The sequence below is a fragment of the Kogia breviceps genome, chromosome 19, assembly GCF_026419965.1.
Source record: "Kogia breviceps isolate mKogBre1 chromosome 19, mKogBre1 haplotype 1, whole genome shotgun sequence".
NCBI lineage: Eukaryota > Metazoa > Chordata > Mammalia > Artiodactyla > Physeteridae > Kogia > Kogia breviceps.
Genome location: NC_081328.1, coordinates 26,633,973 through 26,645,067, shown reverse-complemented (window position 1 = coordinate 26,645,067; position 11,095 = coordinate 26,633,973). Strand labels below are relative to the sequence as shown.

Genomic DNA, 11,095 nt, shown 5'->3' with positions numbered 1-11,095 from the left:
ACAGTCTGTTGGTAAGAAATATAGTAACAGCCAAGGGACTTGAAGGAAAGAAAAATCTTTGAGGTGCAAAAGATCTAAATTATGCAAGCTGCACAGATCCTGGATGGATACCATGATACCTTTCTAGATCATCTTTCACCCTCCAGGTGGCAACTTACAATTATAGATTAGATTTCTTAACCCTTTTTGTGCCATGGACCCCTTTGGCCTTCTGGGGAATCCCACGGACCTCTTCTCAAAATAGCGTTTTGAAGTGCATAATAGAAAGAATGGAATATTGGTTTAGCATCTGACGCTTGAGGTTTTCAAGCATTTCTCCTCTGTCCATCTCACCTCCCACTTCTTCCAAACCACTCAGAGACCTTCCCTAACCTTCTTCAGAGAAGGTAAAGGAGAGACATGCCAGCAGGTTTGGAGAGAATGGTGTTGGGGAAGAGATGTTTCTGAGATGACTCCTCCTTTCCCCTTCTGTCTAGAAGCCTCCCCATTTCTAGCACCTCCATCTTTCTCCAGATCAAGCCCCGTGTTCCTCTGGTTTTACTTCTTTTCCGTCCTCACTTATCTCTTGATCAGCCCACTTCTCCAGACCCACCCCTCACTGCCTCCTCACGCTAGCTCCTTCTCCCCGCTAAGTCCCGCCTTCTACCCTGTCTCTTTTTGGGTTCCTGCCAATCACGCCGGACCACCCTCTCGCCCACATCCCTAACACACACCAAGCCTGTCCCCGGCCTCCCCTGCGGGCACAGTTGCTGTGGCAATAGAAGGATGGCCTCTGCTGCCTGCTGCTTCTCCGAGGAGCAGTTCAGGAATCTCTGCGCGGAGCTCCAGCAGCCCGGGGTAGGCGGGGCCGGCTGGGAGCTGCTGGTGAAGAACATGGGCGTCAGCATCTACTGGCAGCTGAACCAGGTAGCGGTTGGTGGACTTAAACCGCGTGAGGCAGCAGCGTGCGGGAGGGGAAGGGGCCCTGCCCGCGGGGAGTGTAGGGCTGCAGCCCGGTCCAGATCCCGCGGGTCTTCTGGAGCTCGGAGGAGTGAGAGCTGGGGGTGCCTCCAGATGGTTTTACCCTTTTCAGGTCTCAGGGAGTGGGGAAGTCATCAGAATTTAGGCTCAGGTCTGAGGCCCGACAGGGCAAGTCGTTTGTTTACAACTTACTGAAAGAGTTAAAAGGTGGGTCTGCTGATTCTTAGCTCCATGCACTTGCCTGCAAGGGACGTGGAGCCCCGCTCCCGGGTGGATGCCAGTGGTGTCTGTGTGGTGGGAAGTATTTTAGGATTGAGTGCAGATAGAAAAAAGACTGGACTTTTCAGAGAGTGGATGTGCAGGGTGATATGTGTGGGGAGAGGAGTGTTGCTGAGAAGGGACATACTGTCATCTCTAGTCATTTTACTGACTTGCTTCGTTTGGCGGCTGCCCCCTTCCTTGTAAATTGGACTTAATAACTTTTGTCTGAAGCTTCCCAGGAGAAAGATTATCTAAAAGGGTAGGAGGAATGGAGTTGAGGGTCTGCCCGGAGGCCTTTGGAGCCAGGTAGCCAGCCAGGTGGAATCAGGGCCAGTCATAAGTTGCTCGGTGCGCGGGTAGCTGCCTGGCAAGTGGCATAAAAGTCACCTTTAGACAAGGTAAGTGAAGTTGAGGTTTCCTGGCAGAGGATCAGAGGCTTAGAGTGTTCGAGAAGGGAGGAGCTCTGAATGTCTGTGAGTACCAGGGTCACTGGGTACAACAGGATGAACAGGAAGCTCAGTTCAGGCAGAATTAATTTCCAAGTGTCAATTCAGCAGCTACCTTGGTGCAGAAAGAGACATATTTTCAGGCAACATCCTTTTATCTGCTGACCATTCGTTTTCCGCATCAGCCATGCCCGGGCATTTGCCAAGTGTCATTTTACGCTCAGATGTATCTGATGTCTGGCCTGTTTACCTTCCTTTTTTTCCCTTTGCCTTTTCCACGTTGGGTGGCACCTCTCACCTGGAATTGCTGTGACTTCTTAACTAGCTTCTTGGCCTTTCACCTCTCTGATCCCTTCCATCCTATACGTTTACAGCCCAGTCAAGAACCTGAAAGAAAGGTTGTGATCTTATCACGCCCCTTCCGGTGGCACTGTTGATTGCAGAATTAATAATAATAATAACTACTGTAATAGCTAACATGCATTGCATGCTTTCTTAGACTCCGGGCACTGTCTAAGTGCTTTGCACGCACTGACTTACTCAATCCTCACATCAGCCCTATATTGTAAGGTCCTATGTATCATGTTGTAAGGTCCTATGTATCATGTTGTAAGGTCCTATGTGTGCATATGTAAGGTACTATGATTATCACCTTTTTACCATTTTGGAAATGGGTATGCAGAAAGATTAAGTTGATTGCCGAAGACTCAAACTGGGATTGGAACTCAGCTGTCTAGGTCCAGACCTGTGCCACAAATACGCTCCCGCATTGACTCTTTGAAAGAGGGCAAGTGCTTGTACGTGGGCTATGCATGTGGAACTAGGCTGGTCCAGCTTTACCTCCCATGACTCATCCATACCCCTCCTGTCCTCCAGTCACACCAATCGTTCCCTCCACTTCCCCCACACGCTTTTTGCTCTTTTGCTTTTGTGCCTTTTATCCACAACATCCGCTGCCTGAGCTGAGACCAAGTGACTGGCTTTGTTTTGTAGATTGTTTCCATTGTGTATTGTTATGTAACAGGGCTCACCTTCCTCCTTTGGGGAGGATGTGAGTGGTATTCAGAATAGTTCATATTGCTACCAACCTTATTGTAAGATATGTCTTACTTCCACCTGTCTGGGCATGGTACTTTGATATAAGCTACAAGTCTTTACAGAGAACTTTCATAAGTTGGAGGCCATACGATTACCATAGGTGTTGCCCTTGAACCTCAGTAGCTAGGATGAAGGGCCACTGCCCACTTTGATCTCCATCTGTATTAAATGTCAAGAGGCCCTGCTGGGTCAGGGTACAAGCCCTTTCCTAGAACCTTTACTGGATTCTAGCATATTGAGCATTATTTGCTGCCAGACGCATTTTGCTAGAGCCTCATTTTCTTTCCAGGTTGACTCCCATCTTTTACTTTTCTCCTGGAAGAAAATTTCCTCTCATCTCCAGTTAATAAATCTTGTCATCTGAATATCACTCCGCATCAAAAGTGAATTCAGCTTGTCCCACACTGCCTAGACCTGCGCTTATCTCCCTTAAAGCCCTTTGCCCTTTTCTGTCTTATGGGCCAGTATGATTTCATCCACCATGTATGTTGGTGCCATTATGTACCTCTTCTTTCTCCTCCACCCACTTTCCTGCTCATTTTACCTACGCATGTGCATTTGGCCTTGGATCCCCAGGTCCCTGACTGGAGGTCAGACCAAAAAAGCCTGGCCCCTCTGGCAATCTCCAGGTCAGGTTTTTCATTGCAATCTTTTCCTTACTATCACATGTTTTGAAAAGACTGAAATAAGTGTAGAGGCACTTGAAAGAGTTTGCAATGTAGCAAATAAATTTTATTTTAAAATAAAAAAGATTGTGGCTTATTTTTAGTAAAACCAAATATTTCTGAATCTTGTTCTTGGACAAATGGCTACTTTTGATATACACATTTTGATACTTTTTGCCTTTCTCCTTTTCTATTAAATCACAGAATTGTATTATTTTTAATTAACTTTTATTGGAGCATAGTTGCTTTACAATGTTGTGTTAGTTTCTACTGTACAGCACAGTGAATCAGCTATATGTATACATATGTCCCCTTTTCTTGCATTTCCTTCCCATTTAGGTCACCACAGAACATCAAGTAGAGCTCCCTGTGTTATACAGTAGGTTCTTGTTAGTTATCTATTTTATACATAGTATCAAGAGTTGTATATATGTCAATCCCAATCTCCCAATTCCTCCCACCCACCCCCTTCCCCATTGGTATCCATACATTTGTTCTCTCCATCTGTGTCACTACTTCTGCTTTGCAGATAAGATCATCTATACAGTTTTCTAGATTTCACATATATGCGTTAATATATGATATTTGTTTTTCTCTTTCTGACTTACTTCACTCTGTGTGACAGTCTCTAAATCCATCCACGTCTCTACAAATGACCCGATTTCTTTCCTTTTTAAGGCTGAGTAATATTTCATTCTATATATGACCACATCTCCTTTATCCATTCCTCAGCTGATGGACTGACTGTTAGGTTGCTTCCATGCCCTGGATTGTAAGTAGTGTTGCAATGAATATTGGGGTGCATGTGTCTTTCCGAACTGTGGTGTTCTCTGGGTATATGCCCAGTAATGGGATTGCTGGGTCATATGGTAGTTCTACTTTTAGTTTACTAAGGAACCTCCATACTGTTCTCCATAGTGGCTGTATCAATTTCAATTCCCACCAACAGTCCATGAGCGTTCTGTTTTATCCACACGCCCTCTAGCATTTATTGTTTGTAGATTTTTTGATGATGGCCATTCTGATCGATGTGAGGTGATATCTCACTGTAGTTTTGATTTACATTTCTCTAATAGTTAGTGATGTTGAGCATCTTTTCATGTGTTTGTTGGCCATCTGTATGTCTTCTTTGGAGAAATGTCTATTTTGGTCTTCCGCCCATTTTTTAATTGTTTTTTTTTTTTTTTCGTTATTGAGCTGCACGAGCTGTTTGTATATTTTGGAGATTAATCCTTTGTCAGTTGCTTCATTTGCAAATATAGTCTCCCATTCTGAAGGTTGTCTTTTTGTCTTGTTTATGGTTTCCTTTGCTGTGCAAAAGCTTTTAAGTTTAATTAGGTCCCATTTGTTTAATTTTGTTTTTATTTTCATTACTCTAGGAGGTGGGTCAAAAAGGATCTTGCTGCGATTTATGTTAAAGAGTGTTCTATGTTTTCCTCTAAGAGTTTTATCGTGCGTGGCCTTACATTTAGGTATTTAATCCATTTTGAGTTTATTTTTATGTATGGTGTTAAAGAATGATCTAATGATCTAATTTCATTCTTTTACATGTAGCTGTCCAGTTTTCCCAGCACCACTTATTGAAGAGGCTGTCTTTTCTCCATTGTATATTCTTGCTTCCTTTGTCATAGATTAGGTGTCCATAGGTGTATGGGTTTATCTCTAGGCTTTCTATCCTTTTCCATTGATCTGTATTTCTGTTTTTGTGCCAGTACTGATTACTGTGGCTTTGTAATATAGTCTGAAGTCAAGGAGCCTGATTCCTCCAGCTCCATTTTTCTTTCTCAAGATTGCTTTGGGTATTCATGGTCTTTTGTGTTTCCATACAAATTGTAAAATTTTTTGTTCTTGTTCTGTGAAAAATGCCATTGGTAATTTGGTACCAGTTGAATTGAATCTGTAGATTGCTTGGGGTAGTACAGTCATTTTCACTATATTACTTCTTCCAATCCAGGAACATGGTATATTGCTCCATCTGTTTGTGTCTTCTTTTTTAAAATAAATAAATTTATTTATTTATTTATTTTTGTCTGTGTTGGGTCTTCATTGCTGTGTGCTGGCTTTCTCTAGTTGCGGCAAGCGGGGGCTACTCTTGGTTGTGGTGCACAACCTTCTCATTGCAGTGGCTTCTCTTGTTGTGGAGCACGGGCTCTAGGCACGTGGGCTTCAGTAGTTGTGGCTTATGGGCTCTAGAGAGCAGGCTCAGTCGTTGTGTCGCACGGGCTTAGTTGCTCCACAGCACGTGGGATCTTCCTGAACCAGGGCTTGAACTTGTGTCCCCTGAATTGGCAGGCAGATTCTTAACCACTGTGCCACCGGGGAAGCCCCTTCTTTGATTTCTTTCATCAGTATTTATAGTTTTTTTTGTACAGGTCTTTTGCCTCCTTAGGTAGGTTTATTCCTAGGTATTTTATTCCTTTTGTTGCAATGGTAAATGGAATTGTTTCCTTAATTTCTCTTTCTGATCTTTCATTGCTAGTGTATAGGAATGCAAGAGATTTCTGTGTATTAATTTTGTATCTGTGACTTTAATAAATTCATTGATTAGCTATAGTAGTTTTCTGGTGGCATCTTTAGGATTTTCTATGTATAGTATCATGCCATCTGCAAACAGTGACAGTTTTATTTCGTCCTTTCCAATTTGTATTCCTTTTATTTCTTTTTCTTCTCTGATTGCCATAGCAAAATCAAGGAATTTTAGACTTGAAAAGTCTCTTTGAAATCATTCTGTCCAATTACCATCACGCTTTCTTTTCACTTTTTTTTCTACTTTCTTTGCCTACTCTGTTTCCTGTTCTCACCTTCTTTTTTTTTCCCCCATGTTGTAATGCTAACTTATCTTTACATGGTGCTTTAGTATACAAAATGCTGTTGCATATGTTTTCATTTATCCCTCTGAACAAATCTGGAAGATAGGCAGAAATGGTTTATTTTCCTATTTTACAGATGGCAATAAGGCCCAGAGTCAAGTTAGCCACACAGACCTCATAACTAGTAACTAGACATGAACCAGTCAACTTTAATGAACTCAGTACCAAGTATATAGCTTGCTTCAATTCAGAACTACATTCTTTTTCTGGAAGCTAAGCAAAGCTATTGCAAAGCTGCTATGTGCTATCCCACATGGTATCCTGGGAAGAGCATTGGTTTTGGATAGTCTTGGGTTGAAATCTCTGCTCTGCCCCACTATCATTCATTTATTCAGGAGATATTCATTGAATGCCTCCCATATGGTACTGCCCTGGCAGGCACTGGGCATAAGAAAAGAGCAGAAGGTATCTTTTGTAGGAAGGTGGAGCTGCTGCTTCAATGAATGAGCTTCTTGTACAATGAGCCATATTCACTGATGAGAATAACCTGTAGTATATAATGAAATGGCAGCTGAAAAATGCTACAAAGAAAGTAAAGTGAGATAAAGGGATAAAGAGATGATATGGCAGGAGGGTATCCAGAGGTGATGTGATGCACTTTAGATAAAGGGAATCTGGAAAGCTCCTCTGCCCAGAGGTGACATTTGAGAGGAGATGGAAGTGAAATGGTAGATACTGTTGGGCAAATAACTGGAAGAGAAATGTACTAGAGAGTGTTTTTCAAAGCTCAAGCACATTAGAATTGCCTGGGGAGCTCTAAGGACATCACCGAGCTCTACCCTAAAGCCCTATATTGAATTGAGCTGGGGTGAGGCTTGGGTGGTCCTTTTGAAAGCCTCCCCTTTCACATAGAGACTGATTATTCTGTCCTCTCTACTTTTGTGTATGTTTGAAATGCTGGTGCACCAGAATCACCTGCAGGGCCTGTTAAAATTCATAATAAGACCCAACTCCCAGTTTCTGATTCAGTGGGTCTGGGTTGAGAGTTGGCATTTGACTTCTTTTCTTCTTTTCCCTCCCCTCTTTCTTCCTCTTCTTTTTCCTCCTCCCCTTCCTCCTCCTCCTCCTTCTTACTCTTCTTCTTTGGGTAACACAAATGTTCTAAAATTAGCCTGTGGCAGAGGTAGCGTGACTCCAGAAATTTACTAAAAGTCATTGAATTGTACACTTAAAATGAGTGAATTTTATGGTACTTAAATGATACCTCAATAAAGTTGTCAAAATTAAAAAACAGTTTATGAAACTCATCCAAAGTCACACAAATAAAGAACTTGACTTGAAGTCATTAGTTGTAACAGAAACTGGACTTGAAGCCAGTGATGTGACAGCAGTTCAAAGTCTATGATATAGCCTCCAAATTGTCACTGACTTCTCCCAACATATCATTAGATAAATAATAAGCCCTCAGACTGCATATAGCATTAGGATGACCATATAATTTATCATTCCAATCAGAACATTTTTGAGTGAAAGAGGTGTTGTAAAATGTTTCATTGGGACAAGTGTAAACCAGTCCTGTGGTGGGTATACTGGGACATAGATCACCCTTGCTATAGCTCACAACCAAACACTATTCAATTTACAAGGTGCTTCAAAATGTAACCTCTCATTGGATCCCTGTACAAATTTGGCAGGACAGGAATTATCTCTGGCTTATAGATAGGGAAGCAGAGACTCAGCTAGGGTCTTAGGTTCATAAATTCTAAAGTGACAGAGCAATTAGGTTTCAAAACTGTACATTAGACCTGAGGTTGCTGAATCTGTCATGCTGGCTATTTTTCACAGTCTACAAGCTAAGAATGGTTTTTAAATTTTTAAGTGGTTGTATAAGTGGTTGTATAATGGCCTCCACTTTACATTTTACCCTGTAAAGCCTAAAATATTTTTTATTTGGATCTTTACAGAAACATATTTAGAGATCCTGATTTGTACTACTACCACCACCAATTCCAAAGCATACAACCCAGGCAAGCTTTGAATTATTGCAGAGTTGTATTGCAATTCCACATGTAAGAGAGGACTCTTTGTGTCATAAACCCCAAATATTTATATATATTTTTGTTTGTTTTTTGCTTTTCCATAAAGGATTCTGATTTAATAATGCCTAGATTTCTAAAGAATAAAATAGTTAACATTCTAAAAAGGTGTTGACAAGCTTAACGAACCTCTATTCTTTTATTTTATTTAAAAAAATTAATTTAATTTAATTTATTTTTTTATACAGCAGGTTGTTATTAGTCATCAATTTTATACACATCTATGTATACAAGTCAATTCCAATCGCCCAATTCATCACACCACCACCCCTAACCCCCATGGCTTTCCCCCCCTTGGTGGCCATACATTTGTTCTCTACATCTGTGTCTCAATTTCTGCACTGCAATCTGGTTCATCTGTACCATTTTTCTAGGTTCCACATATATGCGTTAATATATGATATTTGTTTTTCTCTTTCTTACTTACTTCACTCTGTATGAAAGTCTCTAGATCCATTCACGTCTCAACAAATGACCCAGTTTCGTTCCTTTTCATGGCTGAGTAATATTCCATTGTACATATGTACATCTTCTTTATCAATTCATCAGTTGATGGGGATTTAGGTTGCTTCCTGACCTGGCTATAATAAATATTGCTGCAATGAACATTGGGGTGCATGTGTCTTTTTGAGTTATGTTTTTCTCTGGGTATATGCTCAGTAGTGGGATTGCTGGATCATATGGTAATTCTATTTTTAGTTTTTTAAGGAACTTCCATACTGTTCTCCATAGTGGCTGTATCAACTTACATTCCCACCAACAGTGCAAGAGGGTTCCCTTTTCTCTACACCCTCTCCAGCATTTGTTGTTTGTAGATTTTCTGATGATGCCCATTCTAATTCGTATGAGGTGATACCTCATTGTAGTTTTGATTTACATTTCTCTAATAATTAGTGATGTTGAGCAGCTTTTCATGGGCTTCTTGGCCATCTGTATGTCTTCTTTGGAGAAATGTCTATTTAGGTCTTCTGCCCATTTTTGGATTGGGTTGTTTGTTTTTTTAATATTGAGCTGCATAAGCTATTTACATATTTTGGAGATTAATCCTTTGTCCGTTGATTCATTTGCAACAATTTTCTCCCATTCTGAGGGTTGTCTTTTTGTCTTCTTTATAGTTTCCTTTCCTGTGCAAAAGCTTTTAAGTTTTATTAGGTCCCATTTGTTTATTTTAGTTTTTATTTCCGTTACTATAGGAGGTAGGTCAAAAAAGATCTTGCTGTGATTTATGTCAAAGAGTGTTCTTCCTATGTTTTCCTCTAAGAGTTTTACAGTGTCTGGTCTTACATTTAGGTCTCTAATCTATTTTGAGTTTATTTTTGTGTATGGTGTTAGGGAGTGTTCTAATTTCATTCTTTTACATGTAGCTGTCCAGTTTTCCCAGCACCACTTATTGAAGAGACTGTCTTTTCTCCATTGTATATCTTTTCCTCCTTTCTCATAGATTAGTTGACTATAGGTATGTGGGTTTATCTCTGGGCTTTCTATCTTGTTCCATTGATCTATGTTTCTGTTTTTGTGCCAGTACCATATTGTCTTGATTACTGTAGCTTTGTAATATAGTCTGAAGTCAGGGAGTCTGATTCCTCCAGCTCCGTTTCTTTCCCTCAAGACTTCTTTGGTTATTCGGGGTCTTTTGTGTCTCCATACAAATTTTAAGATTTTTTTGTTCTAGTTCCGTGAAAAATGCCATTGGTAATTTGATAGGGATTGCATTGAATCTGTAGATTGCTTGGGTAGTATAGTCATTTTCACAATATTGATTCTTCCAATCCAAGAACATGGTATATCTCTCCATCCATTGGTATCATCTTTAATTTCTTTCATCAGTGTCATAGTTTTCTGCATACAGGTATTTTGTCTCCCTAGGTAGGTTTATTCCTATTTATTTTATTCTTTTTGTTGCAGTGGTAAATGTGAGTGTTTCCTTAATTTCTCTTTCAGATTTTTCATCATTAGCATATAGGAATGCAAGAGATTTCTGTGCATTAATTTTGTATCCTGCAACTTTACCAAATTCATTGATTAGCTCTAGTAGTTTTCTGGTAGCATCTTTAGTATTCTCTATGTATAGTATCATGTCATCTGCAAACAGTGACACTTTCACTTCTTTTCCAATTTGTATTCCTTTAATTTCTTTTTCTTCTCTGATTGCCATGGCTAGACTTCCAAAACTATGTTGAATAATAGCGGTGAGAGTGGACATCTTTGTCTTGTTCCTGATCTTAGAGGAAATGCTTTCAGTTTTTCACCATTGAGAATGATGTTTGCTGTGGGTTTCTCTTATATGGCCTTTATTATGTTGAGGTAGGTTTGCTCTGTGCCCACTTTCTGGAGAGTTTTTAATAATAAATGGGTGTTGAATTTTGTGGAGAGCTTTTTCTGCATCTATTGAGATGACCATATGGTTTTTATTCTTCAATTTGTTAATATGGTGTATCACATTGATTGATTTGCATATATTGAAGAATCCTTGCATCCCTGGGATAAATCCCACTTGATCATGGTGTATGATCCTATTAATGTGTTGTTGGATTCTGTTTGCTAGTATTTTGTTAGGGATTTTTGCATCTATATTCATCAGTGATATTGGTCTGTAATTTTCTTTTTTTGTAATATCTTTTTCTGGTTTGGGTATCAGGGTGATGTTGGCCTCATAGAATGAGTTTGGGAGTGTTCCTTCCTCTGCAATTTTTTGGAAGAGTTTGAGAAGGATGGGTGTTAGCCCTTCTCTAAATGTTTGATAGAATTCACCTGTGAAG

At 40.2% G+C, this 11,095-nt stretch overlaps 1 protein-coding gene across 1 annotated transcript in view; it reads left to right on the top strand.

Annotated features, from left to right (window-relative positions):
* The first annotated feature begins 765 nt into the window (after window positions 1–765).
* PCTP (phosphatidylcholine transfer protein) overlaps window positions 766–11,095 on the top strand; it is a 29,909-nt gene continuing 19,579 nt past the window's right edge. The window contains 1 exon segment of the mRNA XM_067021531.1: window positions 766–906. Within this exon segment, the coding sequence (XP_066877632.1) occupies window positions 766–906 (141 nt within the window).